We start from the raw sequence: 21,906 nt of genomic DNA, 5'->3' as shown, positions 1-21,906 counted from the left end.
CAGAATTCTGTGCTGCTTCATTAGTTTCAGAATCATGCCTGTACATTGGATTTTCTTTTGCTCCATTATTGCCTCTGTGTGGTTTTCTCCTTTCTAACTTGTACCTTATAATGAGGACATTGGTCCCGGCCCTGTCGAGGTGCAACCTACTCAGCCGTACAGATTCCAGCCTCCCCAGAACTAGTCTCAATGACCAAGGAATCTAAAGCCTTTCTCCCTGTACCATCTCTCCAGCCATCCTCCTGGTTTTATGCTCACAAGTAGGTGGCACCAGGAGTGATCCAGAAATTGCTACTTTTGAGGTCCTACTTGATAGTCTCCTTTCTAGCTCCCTAAGATTTGCCTGCAGGACCTCATCCTTCTTTCTACCTATGTCATTGGTAGTGATATGGACCATGGCTGCTGGCTGTTCACCCTTCTCCCTCAGAATGCTCTGCAGCTGCTCAGTGATGTCCTTGACCCAGGCAACACGCCATCCTGGATTCAGTCTGCAGCCGCAGAAACACTTTTGTTTGCCCTCCTGCATTTCCCATTTTCCTCATGCCTCCCCTGTACCGCTGAGCCACCTGTAGTGCCTTGGAACTGGCACTGGCAGCACTCCCCAGATGAACCATCACTCCTATCAGTATTCAGAACTAAATACTGCTAGGAGAGCAAGATGCACCTGGGGATTCCTGCATTACCTGCCTGGTCTTCCTTGGCTGTATGGCAGTCACCTATTCTCTCCTTGCCTGTACACCCTTAAGCTACAGGGCGACCATCTCCAGAAATATGCCATCTATAAAAGTCCCAGCTTCGTGGATGCAATGCCAGCTCAAGCTCCGAAACCTGGAATTCAAGCTCCTCCAGTTGGCAACACTTCTTACACATGTAGTTGTCTGGGACAAGAAGCATCCTGGAATTCCCAGTTGGCACAGGATGTTCTCTCCACAAGTGTGAAGTGGCCTGTCATGCCTTTATTTATTAGACTAATAACTGACTTAACAGAAATAAACTTAAAGCTAAATAAATAAAAGACTCACTACCTACACACCAATCAGTTGCTTCTTTTGTGCTGACATCACTTTATTTTATAGGGAGGTTAACTTAAATATTTCTACTTAACTCCTATTATTTATACAACAGATTTTAATTTACTGAAAAATTCAAAACCCTTTAGTGTCACTATTCCTTGTTATCTAATTTAAACTTCTTTCCCAGATCTGGTCATTAAATTAAATTGTGTGATATGATCAATTATCAAATTGGTTTTAGTTTTTATATTATTTAATTGATCTGGTCTTAACCTTGTAGTAGCTTGATTTAAATTAAAATAAAAATTACCAGTACACTCACCCCACATAACTCCTTGTGCCGTGACATCCCTTTACAATTTATCCCCGCTGCACTCTTGGGTCACCGCTGCTCTCGCTGTGTTCCAGTGGAGGAAATATAGGTAACCTTCCCCTCACTGGATTGGTTAACCCTGGTTTGGATGATCTAGTTCAACAAAGACCAGGAATCTTTGTTGTGACCATAAAAAGCAGGACATATATCCAGTGAGCAATTCGTTAGGTTAAAATGAAATCTGTAGCGGATACTAAGTTCTTGTAATGTATACAGCATTATTTCAGATATGTCAGATTCAAATAGAAGGATGCAAGTTGAACAGCTAATCTAGTATGTTGACCAGTCAGAAGTTGCAACAATAATTGGTTACAACAGTTCTTCCATGAGGGTCCACGGTTACATTAAACTTCAAATATTTTAAGGAATGATTTGTTTCTGATAACAGAAGTAATGTTACCACATGCTCCCGCATAATTACCCTTTTGATCAGAAGAGATTAGTACAGGGCAGTCGAAATCTATACCACCAGAGTTTAGTACTCTGGAGAACGAAGAGAACTGAGTTGAAGTCCAAAGAGATGGACAATTGCACAAAGGCTATCCCAAGGGGAGAATTTTCCCCACCTCGGGCGGGGAGTGAGGGAGCGATCCCCATTGCCGCCGACAATCGGGACCGCGCCGCCATTTTGCGCAGGCGGGCCAGTTAAGGCCCACCCAGCATGTTTGGTGACTCCTGGAAATGGCGGGAGTGGGCAGGTGCAGGAGGAATGGCAATTGCCTCCAGGTTCAATGGCGACCTGGCGGCCTGTTTAAAGGCCAAGCTGCAGCCGCACCAAGGCTGCTGTACATGGCCAAAGGTTGGGGGCAAGGCAAATCTGAAACAGCCATGCAGGAGGGTAGGGTAGGTGGCCAGTGTGTGTCCAGGTGTTCCAATGAGCACCATAGTTAAATGAAGGGCGAAAGGGACAATGGGGCTCGAACATATTGTCCCCAACAAAGAGTCTCGCAATAGTTCAGTGTCTGGTCTTTATTCTGTAGGAGCAGGTGGCAGCACGGTGGGATGTGCTTGTCCCCGAGGATGGCAGAAGGAGGCCCACTTGACCAAGCTTGCGTAGGAGGAGGTTGAGGAGGTCGTGAGCTTCCAAGACATGGTGTGGCGCTCATGGACTCAGTGCCGCAAGTGCTTCAACAGCCTGCTGCACACAGGAAGGGTGAGTAGCATGTTGGCACCATTCACTGCACGCATCATGTAACCTTCTCCCCCGCTGGTGAACCACCCATGTCTGAGTGGCCTGAGTGCAATGAGTTAGTGACTGCATGTGTCCTTAGCTGGGCGGCCCACCAGACATTGCCCATGAGTTCGTCAGCATGAGAGGGTTGAGATGAGATGGGTTCTGCACCCGCAGCATGTGGTGCAGTGACACCCACGTGACTGTGGTGGGTTCAAACTGGAGGAGCTACACCCAGGCGCACTGGTTGAACTCCACGACATGTGGAAGTCAGGGTGATGACATGGTGTGAGGGGACCTTCAAGGTCCTGTGGCACATATGGATGTGCTGTCCTCAGGCCTCCATGTCATTGTATCTTCTTTGCAACGGCTGGTACAACTGTGTGCTCCCAACTGTGATGAAGGCAGCATGTGGGGAGGGGCGAGGGAAAGGACACGCCAGGCATAGTAATGAGAGTGCCAGCCACCAGCGGGGGAAGGATGCACTACAGACCTGCAATGGCCAACTGGGCTTGGGGTGGGCCGGCTGCAAGGAGATTGACAGTACAAGTATCACTTATCAATGCAATCTTCTCATTTGCAGGAGAAAAATTCTCATAACAGCGCCGAGCGGCTGAAGACTGGCAGTGAGCCAGCCCAGATATTGATGCTCAGCCACTTTGAGCAGGAGGCACTGGACCTGGAGAGGCAGCACACGCCCAGGTTCACTGGAGCCAGGGAGGTTGGGGTTCCATGGATAGGCATGTATGGCCAGCATTCACGCCAACATCCATGCCATCGCTGATTGTTCCGTGAGTGATGTTACCAACATGGCTTGTCCATTGCATGTGGAATGATGAGCGCTTGATGATCCAGGGTACAGACATGTACATTGACATTGCCCGCGGGCTAACCGATCGAATTTCCTTACTCTTCCTTTCAGCATCATCGGTGCAAGGCCGGGAGCAGGAGCAGCAGGGGTCCCCTCTGACACCTGAGGGGCATGAAGTTGCACCATTAGAAGTGTGACACCATCTCTGCCAGACAGGCACCAGCGCAGATACTGGCACCTTAGTGGGCATCATATCTTTGGCTAGAGTCCCGGGGCACAGCAGTGAGGACACTTCACAGTCGCTGGAGCAGCTGGCGGAGACAGGGAGTGGCGATGGCGCCTGCAGTCAGAGGACTGAAGGGGCCCAGGCACATGCTCAGTCCATGACAGATGATGAGCCTCTGGAGACGTGGGCAATGCAGCCAACAGCTGACATGTGGCCAGTTGTTCAGGAACATCTGGTGGAGTCACATGAGGCTCTGATTGGCTTGATATCAGTGGAGGAGGAGCCTACGCGGGCCGTGGCTGATACATTGAGCATCATGGCTGAGCGCCAAGCTTTCTCCATGGAGAGATTGGCAACTCTCACGGAGAAGCAGCTCCAGGAACAGGATCAGGGGCTCCTGGGGTTGTGCTCGGACCTGCACGCCCTCATAGGAGCATTGACCTCATCTGGTCAGTGCCCATGTGGTCAGTGGTTTGGCCACCAGGTATCCCACCTCGGTGTCCATCCATCTACGCTGAGCAGGGAGGGCCAAATGGACCTCACGTCAGCAGAACAACTGGCTATCATCTCTGCTGATGCCTCTCAAGGCACTGTGGATGAGGGCAGCAGCTCCTCCACCCCTCTGCCAGTGACCGAGGCACCCAATGAGGCTGCAACGACTGGGGAGATGCCAGCTGCGGAGCTGGAAGCTCCCTCCCAGGCAGGTCCATCTTGACGGGCCAGAGAACGTCCGCAATGGTCATCGAGGCCAACAGGACATCAGAGAGAGCAGGCTGTCTCAGATGCCACTGCCAGCGATGGGGCACCAAAAAGACCTAGCACCCACAAACGAAAGATGAAGGCACCTTAGGCACACCCCGGGTTCTTCACTGGTGGTTTTCTGTTGCCCCCCGACCTCCACCCAAGAGTTGTTTAGAACTTTGTGTGAAGTCCAACACAATTTTATTTCTGTTGTGTGAAGAGACTTTGGTTACTATATTAAATTTATGTTGTCTCAAATGGCTGTGAGTTCCTTTTTATTGGAATGGTGCATGGATTCCTGAGATTTGATGAATGATTTGAGTGTCTTTTAGATTTATTGACGGTGCCCATCGCCAATCCTCCTATCCAGACAGATGAGGTCTCCAGGATGGAGTGTACATGCCAGGCTTGTGTTGCAGATCCATATGTGCTGTCCAAGCTAAAGGTTCCTTGGATCAGAGCGTCCCGAGTGTCCCTGCCTCCCTGGAGCATGCCGGGGTCAGCCTGTGCCCCCTCATCATTTCCCTGTGCGTGCTCATCCTCGGATTCACTGCTGGACTCACTGTGCTCAGCCCCAGCCATTCCGACAACATCTTCTTCATCCACAGCGTCCCCCCCTTTGCAGAGCTAGACTGTGCAGAGTGCAGCATGCAACCACTATAAGCGACACTCAATTGGGGGTACTGGAGTCTGCCCCCGGAATGGTCCAGGCATCTGAAGCACATTTTGAGAAGACCGATGGCTCTCTCCACCACAGCCCTTGTAGAGGCGAGGCTCCTGCTGCTCAGCTTCTGTTCTTGGATGGCGGAGAGGGATAGCCCTTGTCACCCAGCAGCACTGAAGACCCCCGGCACCTGGGAATGTCTGAGGATGTAGACGTCATGGAAGCTGCCTGGGTACCTTGCGCATAGTTGAGGATCTGCATCCTGTGATCACACACTATCTGCACGTTCATGGAGTGGAAGCCCTTCCTGTTGATGAAGGCACCGGGCTCACCTGCTGGCGCCCTGATGGCCACATGTGTACAGTCTATAGCACCCTGGACACGGGGGAAGCCAGCAATGGCTGCAAAGCCTCTGGCTCACTCTGTTTGGCTGGCCTCGTCCCGGCAGTAGTGGATGAAGGTCAGTGCATGCCTAAGCAGAACCTTTGTCACCTGCTTGACACAAGTGTGGACAGCCAATTGGGAGGCACCGTAGAGATCACCCACTGAGGCCTGGTAAGAGCCAGAGGTATAGAAATTGTGGGCAGCTGTGACTTTTAGAGAGACGGGCATGGGGTGTCCACCCACACAGTTAGCTGATATCTCTGGACCAATCATCTGACAGATAGTGTTGACTGTCTCCCTTGAGAGACAGAGCCTCCTTCAGCACTGCACCTCAGTCATATTGAGGTAGGTGCATCATGTTCTGTACACCCTGGCAGCAGGATAGTGGCATCTTCTGTGGTCCCTTGGGCTACCTCTTGGCCCTGCACCCCTTATGCCTGTGCCTGTCCTCCCAAGGATGGCTCCCCTGGAGGCTGAATGTGCACTCCTGGCCTCCTCCCCCTTGTAGCCCTCCCTTCCTCCTTAGATGAGGTGCCTCCAGTGGAGAGATCGCCTCCCATTCCCAGACTCAGGGAGGCTTCCTGAAACCTACAGGCCCCAGAACGAATCCTCACTGAAAAGTGCTGACCTGAAGGTAATGAGTGGAGTCCGAGCAGCTGCTGTGCGTTTGAGACTTCTCCACCTCACACACGCAACTTTCAATAACTTCTGAGCACTAACTGTTAAATGTCTGGATTCGCAACAACAGTGATCCCTCTTTCCCGCCCGTGGATGAGGATCATTAAAGTTTCGGATAGCTGCCTGCCCATTGCGCCCGTGCGACGAGCGGAATATCGCACGGACGCCTTAAAATCCACAACAATTGGAGCCTCAACTACCTTAATTGGCCCAGTAATGACTGGCGGCTGCGCAATGGACAGTCACCCACCCGCCCAGCGAAACATCGCGATGGCACGCGGTGATGTTGGGACGTGTGCCCGACATCACCGCGTGTCATTTTACATATCGGCATGCGGGTCCCGCCCCCTGCACGCTGACGGAAAATTCTGCCCCAAGGCTCAGGAGGGTTATATGAAGAAGAGATTGCCTGGTGTGCAACTCTACCTTCACAAAAAGGCTTCTTAATGCTGACTACAGAGAGTAAACTATCATGGCCTTTTGGCCAAAAAAAGAAAACAAATTACAGCAAGAATAGAATAACATGTAGTCCCCAACACAACATCTAAGGTCAGGCTATCTTTAGTACATGTAACAAAATTATGGTTCACTCTTGTAATATTTGGTAAAACAGCACAAGACAATGAGTTGAAAAAGTACTAAAATATTTTAGTATGCAAAAAAAAACACCATCACAACCTAAAATAGGTCTTAAAATTAATACAAAATCATGGACTATCTGCTATAAGATTCAAAACCACTGGACTTGCAAGATTAGGCAGTACTGTAAATTATCACAGATTCGCTAATTTCCATTTTCTCTCTCATGCTTTATACTCCGAATTACTAGGCAAAATTGAATTATTGTTCAGCAAGAAGCAATTCATTAGGACACCGTTTCAGTCCTGCATTTTTTAAAAATCTCAGCAAATTTATCAACAATCAGGATCACTGTTAGAAAATATGGTCCATAATTCCTGCATCTTAAACATTTTAATAGAAAACAACATCCATCTGTACGTTACTTACTGATATTCCTGGGACATCTGTTTAGCAATTCCATATGCTATTGGATCTCTGTCTAAGGCAAACACCGAGATGTCAGAAGCTTGGGAAAGGATCATTTTTGTATGGCCTCCAGCTCCAAATGTCATATCTAAAAATATCTGGAAAAAATGACAAAGGATGTCAAATAAAATAGGGTAAGAAAACCTTTTCAAAGAAGCAATGTCCAACTGTACTACGTTCCAATGCACAGGAAACCCAAAATGGCATTCAGTTGAAAATAAGTATATATCACCAGCCAGGTGAAAAAAATATTAATTAATATCCTGCTGGGAAACAATTTGGGATTTCTACAAAACATCATGAAACATGATGTTTTTGACAAGAGATGCAAGAAGCTACCTCTGCTGTTTTTACTGATTTCCAGTTTGGTCTACAAAAGGTCAGCTTGTCTGGTATTTTTCTTTATATTTGAGGGGTGCAGTACATGCTAAACCTCATGTACTATTCTGGCTGTATACCCACAGTAGCACAAGAGATGACTGTTTATGCCGGGACAAGCTACCTTAGTCACTTCACGGCCAACGCTTTTACAGACTTTTTAGGTAAAGGAACTTTGAAAATGTTTAATACTTTGCATGAATGAACAAGATCAATGAACCCTTCTCCCATTCACTATACCTTATAGAATAAGTCATTTCACATAACATTTCAAAAACACTTTTTTTGCAAAAGAAAAACTTGGTGCTCCTTTATGGGTCAGTGGGTAAACACACAACAGTGTTGTACTAATCCTTGGAAATCAACACTGTCACCGGCTTCATGAATGATCTATGTCGAAAATCGCTGAAGAGACATGTTGCTGAAGCTTTTTGTCTTGCATTCACAATTTCAAACAATCACAACAATTTATCCTACAGAAGAAAAGGGTGGGTTGGTAGTTTGAAATTTACCACTCTTGCATTTGTCCTGATTAGTGCAAGACTAAAAGCTTTGGTTAAAAAGTCTCTCTTCTCAGCAATATTCAAGATCTATGGCGAGTTAGTTAATCACTATTTGGGTACTCCTGCTCCTCCTATAGGAAAAAAGGACAAACAACTCATCAATCTTGACCACCTCTGACCTTGGTTCCTCCCTGGACCTAGCTTCACTTGGTGAGAAAGCCACAAAGGCTTCCCCACACATACCACCAATTAAAACAGCTGTTGAGGCCTAATGATATAATCAGGCCCAAATGTTCATAATTAACAACCTTGCGGGTGTTGCCCCTACATGCTCAGTAAAGCAGGTTAAAATAGAAGAAAGCCGGAACATGTCACTGGGTATGTCTCCGACCAAAGTTAATTGACTGTAAGTTTAAACTGCCCTTCACGAGTTACCCCAATCAGTGAAAAGTGGGGGAGGGTGGCAAGGTGGGAGAAGGGTGGGTAATATGAAATTGGATAAAGGAGTGAAACTTGAAAAATATCAAACCAAACTGGACTCATTTTAAAAGTGTTTTACTTATACACTGCCAATCAAGTTAACTGATATAAGATATGGAGGCAAAGGATTGCAAATTGTTCCATCATAAAAAATTAACCAAAAAAGATTCAGCCAAAAGCAAAAGTTTTGGCACTGTTGTTTGCTTTGTCAAATTAAGTAAGAGAGCAAGAGTATGTGGAGGAAAAAGTTGTACAAAGATGACAGCAGGTGCTGAATGTAACACTGGAAAATAAGCATTGCTTCCAAAAGACATAGTCACCCAGGGAATCATCTACCCTTAAAAATGTAAAAAGATCTAACAAAATAAATGTCACACTGGGTGATTTGATTTTTCCATATCTCTCCCCACTCAAAAGCTCCACCTTGAAATCCAAAGTGGAGTGTCTAGAGCTACTACTGTTGATTACTTATATTCAATCACAGCATTTATTTGCCACCCTTAATTGGCCTTGAGGAAGTGGTGGTAAACTGCCTTCTTGAATATAAATGAGTGGCTTGCTAGGCCATTTCAGAGGTCAGTTAAGAATTGCTGTGGGTCTGGAGCCAAACTGGGTAATGATGGCAGATTTCCTTACCTAAAGGGCACTCGTGAACCTGGGGAGGCAGTGGCGTAGCGGTATTGTCACTGGACTGGTAACCCAGAGACCGAGGGTAATGAATGCTCTGGGGACCTGGGTTCAAATCCCACCATGGCAGATGGTGGAATTTGAACTCAATAAAAACCTAGAATTAAAAGTCTAATGATGGCCATGTCGATTGTTATAAAAACCCATCTGGTTCACTAATGCCCTTTAGGTAAGGAAATCTGTTACCCTACATGTGACTCCAGACCCACAGCAATGTGGTTGGCAATAAACGCTGGCCTAGCCAGCAATGCCCACATCCCATGAATGTCTGATAAAAGGGTGGTTTTACCCACTGGCTGCAATGGTGGCTTCTCATGCTGTATCAACCCAATCCTGCCACACTAATTATGTGGGTAACACCCCATTTCGATGCCAGGCAGGCTCACATTCGCCCACCATTCCATCACTTCCCACTTCATCATGCTGGGCGTCATATTTAAAGTCAGCTGCACACAGACCTCTCAGTGCTTCCAGCCCAGGACTGCTGCATGGAAGACATAGCCCTGAAAGGCAAGAAGACTGCAGCCCACAGGTTTAATGACGTGTCCCACTATGCTTTTTTGGACACTGTGGAGACCCTGGTCCAGCAAAGCGTGGAGATGTGTGCAGACCTGCACTCCATCGCAGGAGCCATGGATGAGTTCCTGCAGTGGTGACGCGAGAGGGAAACGTCCCCCCAGGTGCTCCTTCCCCTCAAAGAGTCAGGCCGGGGCCCCTGGGCACCCGAAGGGAGGAGGAGCGGCAACTGGACACCCCCGGGTTATCCACTCAGGAATCTCAGAGGCTTTCCTCTCCCTCTGAGTCCCCTTTGCCTGTGGGCCCCTCAACCTTGTCCTGTCACCGCAGCGCGAGCAGCTGGCCCACAGGAGGAGAGCCAAAGCAAGCCAGGGCCCTCAAGGCCTTGGCTCTCCAGAGGACTCATGCTGAAGGCATCAGAGGCAGCAGGGCCAACCATTGCACAGGCTGTCTCCACCCCTGCTGCAGATCTCAGGGCAGCACCTAGAAGTCTAAGGCATTCAAAAGTTAAGAAATTCTGATCACACTTGGTTGCATGGGTGAACACATTCTATCACTTTACAATCTGGAAATATATTCACTTTCACTGAATAATGTGTAATAGTGTCTTTCAGCTTCATTGACAGGCTTCATGAGTCCTCACAATGCATCCCCAGCCTCCTCCCTACTAGCAGTTCAGCTGCAAGCACTCTCCCACGCACGCAGATCCTTCCCCTATCACACTCATCTCAATGTCCTGAGCATTTTCAATGCTGCCTGCTGGGGTTCACTTTCAGTTGTCCATCTGAGCTGACCTGCATCGCCGCTCACCCACTGATCACACTCCCATGCAGCACCTGACCTTGCCCACCACGACTCTCGTTTCACTTTTGATTTACGCAGCATGGTTGTAATAGTTTTTCTTTCTCTCCCCTGTTCTTTTCCCTCCATCAGTCACCCATTTCCTTTCCCCCATCACTGTCAATGCCCCTGGCATCACCTTCCACCTCACCCCCGTCACCTACCAGTCGCAACCCTTTTCTTTCGGGGATGCCCAGGTGAATGTGCACATTCCCTGCCTTCCCAAAGATCCCACCCTCATCGACATTAACCTCCCGGACCTCCTCCTTCTCACACCCAGGGTCCGTGTCTGCCTCCGAGCCCCCACCAACCACCCTTTGTCATTCTCACAACTCCCTCGTACCATGCCCACCCTCAGTTCACTCCGCAGGAGGCAGTCATGGACTCATCAGAGCCCTCCCATGCACGTTCATCTGGAAATCACCCCCCCCCTTCATACTCCTTCCCCCCTTGGAACTCCTTCCCCAATCCCCGGACTCCCCCCGATTAGTCCTTCCTCCCCCCTGCCCAGACTACCCCACCCCCCCAACACTTACCATTTCCCCTTTCCTGACTCCTTCAGACACCCTTATTTCTTCCTCCAGCCTTACTCCTTCCCCCTTCAAACTCCTTTCTTTGCACATTCTACTCCCCTTACACCTATCTCCCCAGTTGCCGTCTTCTCCCCAGTTACCGCCTCCTTGCACCTGTAGTCCCTCCACCCCAGCAACCTCTCCCCCCACACCTTCCTTCCCCCCTCTCAAACTCACCCTCCCTTGACGTTGACCCTAGACCTTCCTGTCCCAAACACAGCTGAACCTTCCTCTCCACCCCGTCGACCATCATCCATTGTGAGTAGACCCTCGACGTTAACCATCCACCTTCCAAGAGCTGCTTTGCAGTGGAGCCATGTCCTTGAGAATGAACCCAGCCTGTGATGGATGTTCCTCCAGGGTCCCATTACTGTTGGGCTCCAGCATCTTCTGCTCCTCGGATGTCCGCAATGTGAGCAATGCCCTGGCAGTAAGTCCCAACTTCTGCGCGTCACACTTGTCAAGACATGTTCTACATCGGCAAGCTATCCCGCCAACGTGGGCAGATGATCCAGCGTGGTGGGTTGATTCTGGCAAGCTGGCCTTAGAATGATATGCAAATGCATTACAATGAGGTTCTCGATGTCTGATTGTGGGGAAATGTGGCCTGCCATTGACCGGCTGGGTGGACAATTGCAAACTGGTTTCATGATGTGAAACCGATTTTTGGCCTTCTTGCCATATTGTCCGCTCACGCCACCGAACATGCCCGATACTAGCGGGCACAGAAACTTCCACCCTAAATTGAAAGGAGTACAAGTAAATCACTGCTTCACCTGGAAGAAATGCTGGGGCCTTGGGATAGTGATGAGGGAGGAGGTAAAGGAGCAGGAGCTACACGTCCTGCAACTGAATGGGAAGATGCCATGGGAAGGGGGTGAGGTGTTGGGGTGATAGAGGAGTGGACCAAGGTGTCGTGGAGGGAACGGTCCCTTTGGAATGCTGACAAAGGAGTGGAGGGGAAGGTGTGTTTGGAGTTGGTGCAAATGGCAGAGTAATTAGCGAACATCCATTTGTATCACCAGCAGTAATTCCTAGGCTTATATGGCTCTATAACTTGACTAACTACCTCCCTCATAAAATAAATTTAGACTAGCCATCAGTTGTGTGAAAAATACCCAGGCTGATCAGTATTTATCTTAACAAAAGTTGTATTTAAAGAGCACCTTTAATGTAGAAATAAAATCCCTAAGAAAAATGTCATCAGAAATGTCTAAACATTAAATTCCAATTCCAATCAAGCAACTCCTTTTAAAAAGCTTTACTCATCATAGGAGAATTTCATTAAATATATCTTCTTTCTATTTTATATGAAAATCCTTACACAATATTTATTCATTGCATAAGAGTGATGAATTTCTGGAATCTAATACTCTTGAAAAATCCTCTCCTTTAAATATAAGACTTGTTTCCTTCCTCCACCCCACCCCCCCATCAACCCCCCACCCAAGGAAGCTTCTGCACTTTGACTTCTCATCCTCGGCGAGTTCAATTCTTTTCTTGTCTCCCTTGCCTCCTCTGCTCTGAAATAACTGACCTCCTGTCCTTAAATTTCTTCCATCATACAAAACTTTCCTCCCACATTCACAGCCACCAGACACCTCAGCCATGACATTTTGCATGGTCTTTCTACTTCCAGGGTCTTTATCACAGACAAAGCAATTTCTGACCACATCCTGATATTTCGCACATCCCCCTCCTAACCCCAATCCCTTCCATGTCTGTCCCTGGAAAAAAAAAACTCTCATCACATCCTTCCTAACTGCACTTTCTAAATCCAATTTGCCCAGACTTTGGCTCTCCATTTGTCCATAATGCTTCTACAGCCTTCAATCTGCCCATTCACTCTACATGTCCACATTTAATACTCTTAACCCCAACAAAACCTTTACTTTCTTTCATCTGAATTAACCCTCCTGGTGCTCCCATCTTTGTTCCGTCAAATCCAGGAGAGCTGGAGGTGAGGTGAGAGTGACTGTCCTTAACATCAGGGCAGCATTTGATCAAGTCTGGCATCAAGGACCCCTAGCAAAACTGGAGTCAATGGGAATCAGGGGGAAAACTCTCCGCTGGTTGGAGTCATACCTAGCACAAAGGAAGATGGTTGTGGTTGCAGGCCAGTCATCTCAGCTCCAGGACATCACTGCTGCATTTCCTCAGGGTAGTGTCCTAGGTCCAACCATCTTCAGCTACTTCATCAATGACCTTCCTTCCATCATAAGGTCAGAAGTGGGAGATGTTCGCTGATGACTGCATGACATTCAATACCATTTGCAACTCCTCAGATACTGAAATAGTCCATATCCAAATGCAGCAAGACCTGGACAATATCCAGGCTTGGGCTGACAAGTGGCAAGTGACATTCGCACCACACAAGTGTCAGGCAATGATCACATCCAACAAGAGAGAATTCAACCATCGCTCCTTGATGTTCAATTTCATTAACATCACTGAATCCCCCACTATCAACATCCTGGGGGTTTCCATGGACCAGAAGCTGAACTGGACTAGCCATTTAAAAACTGTGGCTACAAGAGCAGGTCAGAGGCTATAAATCGTGTGGCGAGTAACTCACCTCCTGACTCCCCAAAGCCTGTCCATCATCTACAAGGCATAAGTCAGGAGTGTGATGGAATACTCCCCACTTGCCTGGATGGTGCTCAACACCATCCAGGACAAAGCAGTCCGCTTGATTGGCACCACCTCCACAAACATTCAATCCCTCAACCCCCAACGCACAGTAGCAGCAGTGTACACCATTTACAAGATGCACTGCAGGGATTCTCCAAGGCTCCTTACACAGCACCTTCCAAACCCATGATCACTACCACCTAGGAGGACAAGGGCAGCTAGATGGGGACACCACCGCCTGGAAGTTACCCTCCAAGTCACTTGCCATCCTGACTTGGAAATATATCACCGTTCCTTCACTGTTGCTGGGTCAAAATCCTGGAACTCCCTTCCTAACAACACTGTGGGTGTACCTATACTACATGGACTGCAGCAGTTCAAAAAGCAGCTCACCACCACCACCTTCTCAAGGGCAACTAGGGATGGGCAGTAAATGCTGCCCCAGCCAGCGAAACCCACATCCCGTGAATGAATTTTTAAAAAAGTGGCCGAATAGTTCTTACAGAGAACTAGCATATACACAACAGTGCAAATGGCCTCTTCTGTGCTGCAACTATCCCATGATTTTAAGTCCAAATGGCTTAGACATTCATCATCAAATCTGGCCATATCAAGTGCCATTGGCTCCCACTCTCTAGTTCAGAATCACACACTCGTTCAGAATCATGCTGGGCAGCAAAGACATACCAGCTTCTTTTCACCTCTACCAATCATCCTCTTAAATCCCTTTCCCCACCCCACTCCATCCTCACCTTTAACAAGTGCAAGAAGCTCATGGACTTTCTTGACACTAAATTAAAAACATTGTTCAACTTCCTCTGCTGAGTTTCTGAACACAAATCACTAAATTACAAAAACTGTCAACTTCCATCTCCACAACATTGTTTTCCTCCGCCCCTGCCTCAGTTCATTTGCTGCTGAAATCTTCATCCATACCTTTGTCTCATTCTGAATCAACCATTCCTATGGTCTCTTGAGTACTTCCCAATCTCCACCCTTCTGAAATCCCAGCTCATTCAAAACCCTGATGTCATATTCTATCCTACAATAGGCCCCGCTCACATCCAATGTTCCCCCTTAATCTGCATGTTCGTAACGTAACGCACAGAGAAACAACCAGACCCCGCAGCCATCTTAAAGGTGCTGTGCAATGCAACAAATAGGCAGAACACAACAAAAAAAAAAATTAAAGGAAAGATTGCTAACATCACTCCGATCCTTGCTGATCTTCATTGGCCCAGATTTCAAAGCATTTAATCTAAAATTCTCATTTTTGTGCTAATTCCCCTCATGGTTCCACCTCTACTTATAGCTGAAAGCTTCTCCAGTCCTACCAACCCCTCACTCCCAAAATCTCTACTCTTCTGACTCTGGTCCCCTTTATCTTGCCACTGGTCATTATGCTGTCAGCCATTTAGGCCCCACACTCTGGAATTCTCTCCTAAAACCCCTGTGTCTCTCTCCCATTCTCTCCTCCTTTAAGACCCTATTAAAACTCTCTTCTTTAATAAAAACATTTTGGTCACCCCTTCTAATGTCTCCTTCTTTTCTCGGTGTCCCTTTTTATCTGATAATGCCTCTGTGAAGTATCTTGGGGTGTTTTTCTGTAGTAAAGGCACTATGTAAACACAAGTTATTGTAGATGTTATCATTAGTGATGTTGCACGCGGGGAAACTAAACCAAGTGTGGTCTTTAGGTGAAGCACGGTTACACAATGGAGAAAAATTGTAACAGGGCAATGTAATTCAGGCTGAGGAGCAGTGAGATATGACACTAAGCCTCATCGAGTCTCCATTACCAGGAGGGTCTAATTGCAAAGTGACACGTTCACGTAGACATGTTGCATGATAAATGTGGGCAAATTTATGTAAATCACTTTTCAAATTAGGTTTCTTATGGCATTATTACAACAAGTTATTGGTCATTTTCACTATTTATAATTTCTGAATAGGTAAACATTATGGCAAACCTGGATTTCAGAAACATCTGTAAGTACATGCTTCATGGAATATGTCAAGGAGAGTTCAGCTTTACTTAAACAACTGAAGTGTGAAGACATGCAATACAACATTGATGAATGAGAATAGTGGCACAAACCAGAATTTATTAGTTGTCGTCAGGTTTGAAAGATAATTGCAAGTCACAAAATGTTTAAATTATGGCTAAATACTTATTTATTCAAAGCAACAAAAACAATATTTTCCATTTAGTTTGTTCACAAATGCATCAGAACAAAAATAAGCCACGATGTATTCTTGGCTGGTTGAAGAATGGGTGAATGGATGATATTGTATAGCAGATTATTACTGGTACACACACCATTCATAATTAATGTGTGCTCATGGTGTACTCACAATTGTCTCTAAATGTGTCTCTTCTTTCAAGTGAATTTATAACTAAACCTAATTTTGTAATGTATAGGATAAGCTGTATGAAAGGTCTTAAAGGGTATGTGAAGTTTGTCGGAATGTGGATTATTGATATCCAACCTATGGTTGCTGGCAGAAATTAAGTGGGCAAAATTGACAAATGAGAAACTTAAATGATACATTGGCTACGCTGCATTGCTTTACTCTTTAAATCTTTCACAGTCATTTACCCGCTGTCGGTGTTTTATTACATGACGACTTATAATCATGATTATTTGATTACATCTTGAGCACAATGTCCAGTGTGCAAGAGCATATTCAGAGAAAGAGATTAATCATTGGAAAGTCTAGTAAAAATATCACTTATGGAAGACCAACAGCATCCTTTCTCCATCAACAACAGTTCATCAGACTCACGTCCACATCATTGTAACGGATGTAATTCTGCAGCAAAATAGCAACAATTACAAATCTTGATGCTATTCTATTTGGTCGGACAAAAGTGTAATTTGAATGCAGGAGTACAGCAATCCATAGTGAAAGCAAATTTCAATAGCTGCAATATATTAATTCAATAAATTAACTCTGCACTCAAATGGAAATTTGGACTCATTTGTTTGGGTGAAATGAAGCAAGGAGGGAGGAAGGAAATTTGAGAGTGAATCGCATATATGTTATATAAGATGAAAACAGAAAATGCTAGAAAAACTCAGCATATCAGGCAGCATCTGTGGAGAGAGAAACATAGCATTTTGAGTTCGTATGACTTCTTTGTACTCATTCATATCGCTTAGTTAAATCTCAAATGTTTCCTATAAAACAAATTATTTTCAAATGCATTGACTATTGTGTAGGCAGGCACAGCAGGTAATGTATGCTCAGATAGGTTCTATCAATCAAAATGCAAAGTATTACAAAGTATTAACAATATAAAAAAACACGACATTAGGCTCAATAGGTCCATGTCAGTGTTTATACTCGATTTAAGCCTCCTCCCAATACTTTTCACCTAATCCAATCAACATATCCTGCTACTCCTTTCTCTCAAGTGCTTATCGAGCTTCCCCTTGAATGCATCTATGCCTTTCACCTAAACTACTCTTACGAGCATGTGAATTAGGAGGAGTAAGCGATTAGGTCCCTCAGGCTTGTCCCACCATTTGATAAGGCTGATCAGATTGTGGCTTCAACTCTACTTTCCTATCTACCCTCTATAACCTTTGACTCCAATGTCAGTAAGGAATATATCTAACTTAGTCTTAAAACTATTAAAAGACCCAGCCTCCACTGCTCTCTTGGGGAGAGAATTCCACAGTCTAATGACACTCAGAGAAAAAAATTCTCATTCCCATCTTAAACTGAAGGCCCTTTATTTTTAAACAGTCCCTCCTAGTTCTAGTTCCTCGCATAAGGGGAAACATCCTCTCAGTATCCATCCTGTCAAGTCCCCTCAGGATCTTTGTTTCATTACAATCACCTCTCATTCTACTGAACTAAAGCGGGTACAGGCCCAACCTGCCTAACCTTTCTTCATAAGACAGCCCCTTCCTCCCAGAAATCAATCGAGTGAACCTTCTGTGATCTACTTCTAAAACAGATCCCTCTGTACGGCAGAGTTCTGCAATCTATCTCTATCTAAATAATATGCTGCTTTTCTAACCTTCTTGTCAAAGTGGGAAAGTTCACATTTTCCCACATTATATTGCCAAATTCCTGCCCAGTCACTTAACCTATCCATATCCCTCTGCAGACCGCTTATGTCCGCTTCACAACTTACTCTCCTACTTATCTTTGTGTCATCAGAAAATTTAACAATCATCTAAGTCATTGATTGTAAATAGTTCGGGCCTCAGCAACTCATCCCTGTGCCACTCCAGTAGCTACAGTTTGTCAATGAAAAAATGACCCATTATTTATCCCTAATCTCTGCTTCCTGTTAGCTAACCAATGGTCTTCATTTAATTCATTCACAGGATGTGGGCTTTGCTGGCTGGGTCAGCATTTATGGCCCATTCCTAGCTGCCCTTGTTCAGGGGCATTTAAGAGTCAACCACATTTTTGTTGTGGGTCTGGTGTCACATGTAGGCCAGACCAGATCAGGGTGCCAGATTTAATGTCTTATGGTCATCATTAGAATTTTAATTCCAGATTTTTATTGAATTCAAATTTCATCTGCTGTGACGGGATTTGAACCCAGGTTCCCAAAGCATTCACCTGGGTCTCTGGTCCAGCGACAATACCGCTACACCATCGTCTCACCCATGCCATGAACTCTTACTTTGTGTAGTCACCTTTGATGTGCAACATAAAGTGACACGCGATGATGTCGGGCGTGCGCCACCACGCATCATTGAGATCTTCCATTTGGCGGGCACACACCGGAGTTGGCTGTGCGCCCACCGAACTGTCAAAGGCCTGTTAAGGCCATTAATTAACTAATTTACCAAACTGACAGGGTTGCCCGTCCAACCTTAAGGTTGGGAGGCAGGCGAAGAGCCCAGGCGGCCTTCACATTTTTCATGAAACCTCATCTACGGGTGGGATGAGGTTTCATGACGGCTTTATTAAATTAATAAATATTTTTAAACATTTGAGTTCAAAGATCTTGAGTGCAAACTCCTCACATACCTCTTCTGTCTACCTTTCTTTATGCCAACTCTTGACCTTTCTAATTACAGTTTGCTTTTCCTCTGTATTTTGTTTTGCAGTTCGATGTCTTATTATATTACAAGCTCTAGATTTGTCATCTCTTTTAAGTCTCATTTTAATTTCCCAATCCAACTGAAGAACTCGTTTTTTCTATAATTTTCTAAATGGAGAAAGTGATATAATGCATTGGAAAGTGTAGCAAAATGTGCTTAGAAACTCTCCTGTCATGTTTTGGATTGATGTCCAGTGATCTTCAGTGTTGAAAAAATATGACTGCTGTTGAACCTAAAAAAAAATCTAAATACCTGCTACAATCTGCTTGAAATAGAAATAAACAAGGTATGCAGCTTTAAAAAAGGCCATCTGGAGTTTCAGTTTCAATGGACTACATTGTTGACATTTCCCAGGGTTTGTTTTGATAGTTGAGGCTATTTGAATGCTTGACTGAGTTTCAAAAGGTCTAGAACCATTTATCTCAGCAGGGGGGCTTTGTTGATATTTTGACTGACAGTTTTAAGAGGTTAATAAAGGCTTATTTGTTTTTGTGGATAAGAATTTGTGGATAAAACTTTGTTTTTACAACAGCATGACCACTTCAGAGGATTTTACATTTTTTGAATGAGTTTTAACGAGGAGGGTTTTTTCCAATATCAAGTATCTTTGAATATGATAGATCTGTTAGATTGTTAGAAGTTTATTTTTTTAACATTCTTTTCAAAGATTTCCTGAGGTCTGCCTATGGTGAATGCTGGGTGAGTGGTTATGGAGGATACATTGCAAGCATGGAGGCAGCATGGGTGGTATAAGGGTATGAAGGGTTATAGGGTGGCATAGGGAACATAAGGGGGCATAGATGGTATGAGCTGCGAAGGGTGGCATGGGAATGAGGGGCCATAGTGGGAGCATGGGTGGTGTGTGGGGGAGGTGAGGGGATATAAGAGCTATGTTAGAGAGCTGGGCCAATGTCCCAGCGAGCCAAGGTGGGCCTTTCTGCACCTGCAATCCATTGTGGCTTGCAAACGGCACTGTGAACCGAAACCCTGCACGAGAAAAGAAATATCTCAGGCACTTGACATGAGTCAGATGTGCTGTTCAGAAGCCAAAAAGTACACAAGTTGTGTTTCCTGAACCTACACGAAAATCTGGGCCTATAATATAGGATTAATTAAATACCCACTTAGGAAGTCAGAAAACCAGAATGGTACGGTAGAAGGCAGCCACGTCTGAAATTTATTCAAGCTTTTTGAAGAAATAACAGAATATATTAATAAAAGGAGTTTTCAATTAGGTGTCGCATTGAAGGCTTGTTGATAACATTAAGTGCACAATAATAAAAAGGGATATAACAGCATAGGTGGATAATTAACTGAAAACAGAAACAGAGAATAGTAGTGAAATGCTTTTTCACAAAATCACAGAATTTTTACACTGCAGGAGGCTATTCAGCCCATCAAGTCTGCACTGCTTCTCTGAAAGAGCACTCTACCTCGTCCTACTCCTCTTCCCTATCCCCATAACCTTGCACATTCTCTCTTTTCAGGTAACAATCCAATTCCCTTTTGAAAACCTTGATCAAACCTGCCTCCACCACCTTCTCAGGAAGTTCGTTCCAGGCTCCAGACACGCTCTGGGTAAAAAAATTGTTCATCGCATCACTTATCCTCCTTTTGCCAATTATTATGAATCTAGTTCTTAATGCTCCCTCGAGTGGGAACAGTTTCTCACTATTTACCCTGTCTATACCTCTCAGGATCTTGAATACCTCCATCAAGTCTCCTTCCAGCCTTCTTTTCTCCAAGGAACAGGCCTAACTTCTCCAGTCTATCCTCATAACTACTCAATTTTCTTAATGGAGGAAGTGATATAATGCATTGGAAAGTGTAGCAAAATGTGCTTTATCCCTGGAATCATTGTGAATCTTCTCTGTACTCTCTCCAATGCCTTCACATCCTCAAGTATGACGCCCAGAACCGGACGCAGTACTCCAGATGAGGCTTATCTAACTTCCTATGCAACTTCAACATGACCTTACCTTTGTACTCAATGCCCCTATTAATAAAGCCTAAGATACTATATGATTTATTAACTACTCTTTCAACATGCCCTGCCATCTTTGATGACTTATGTGTATATACACAGATGTCCCTCTGTTTCTGCACCTCCTTTAGAGTTGCTCCCTTTATTTTATATTGTATCTCCATATCCTTCCTGCCAAAATGAATCATCTCACCCTTCCCTGCATTGAACGTCATCTGCCAATTGTCTGCCCAATCCACTAACATTTCTATGTCCTTTTGAAGTTCAAGACTATCCTCATCACAGTTGACAACATTTCCAATCTACGTATCATTTGTACATTTTGAAATCATGCCCTGCACACCACAGTCTAGGTCATTTATATATATCAAGAAAATCAAGGGTCCCAACACTGACTCCTGGAGAACTCCCCACAAACCTTCCTCCATTCTGAAAAGCAATCATTTATTGTTACTCTCTGTTTCCTGTCACTCAGCCAATTTCTTATCCAAGTGCCTACTTTCCCTTTTATTCTATGGCCTAGAATTTTCGACTGAGGAAATTGCATTCAGTGTTAAGATGACTACTCTTACTGTCCATAAATAATTTGGATTTTGGTACCGATGGTATATCATTAAAATTTGCAGACAGAAATATATTTAAGAGATGTTAGATAAGTACAGGAGAGAGTAAGGAATAGAAAGATATGTTTATAATGTGAGATGAAGTAAGGTAGGAGGACACTCATGTGGAGCATAAACATTGAAATAAGTCGGTTGGGCTGTTGAATGGCTTGCTTCTGTGTGGTAAACTTATCTGTAAGTGAATCATAGTGTTTTGCTTGCTTTTTTTGTTAAATGGCCTTACTTAATATGCCTCATTATTTTTAAGGATCTATGTATCTTTACATCCAAATCCTTCTGCTCCTCTGCCACATTCGGACACTCCTTCCTAAGGAGGATGTGGCCTCCTCATTCTTCCAGCCAAAAGGTACCACCACACCCTTATCTATATTGAGGTTTATTTACTACATGCCCATTCTGCAAGTCAATTATGCTCCTGTATTTTGTCAATGGAACTCGTAGTTACTTACCTGGTGCAGTTCAGTTGAATTATCATCTGATCTGAATGTAGCAGTACTAACAAAAATGATCTG

At 45.1% G+C, this 21,906-nt stretch overlaps 1 protein-coding gene across 2 annotated transcripts in view; it reads right to left on the bottom strand.

The window, feature by feature from the left end:
• Positions 1 to 21,906, bottom strand: part of mettl15 (methyltransferase like 15) — a 145,252-nt gene that overhangs the window by 63,404 nt on the left and 59,942 nt on the right. For both annotated transcript variants that reach the window (XM_041197612.1, XM_041197613.1), the window contains exon 2: positions 7,070 to 7,206. In XM_041197612.1, coding sequence (XP_041053546.1) covers positions 7,070 to 7,206 — 137 coding nt within the window. The remainder of the gene's footprint in view (positions 1 to 7,069; positions 7,207 to 21,906) is intronic.

This window comes from Carcharodon carcharias, chromosome 10, assembly GCF_017639515.1.
Source record: "Carcharodon carcharias isolate sCarCar2 chromosome 10, sCarCar2.pri, whole genome shotgun sequence".
Lineage (NCBI taxonomy): Eukaryota > Metazoa > Chordata > Chondrichthyes > Lamniformes > Lamnidae > Carcharodon > Carcharodon carcharias.
This window is presented reverse-complemented; position numbering and strand designations above follow the sequence as displayed.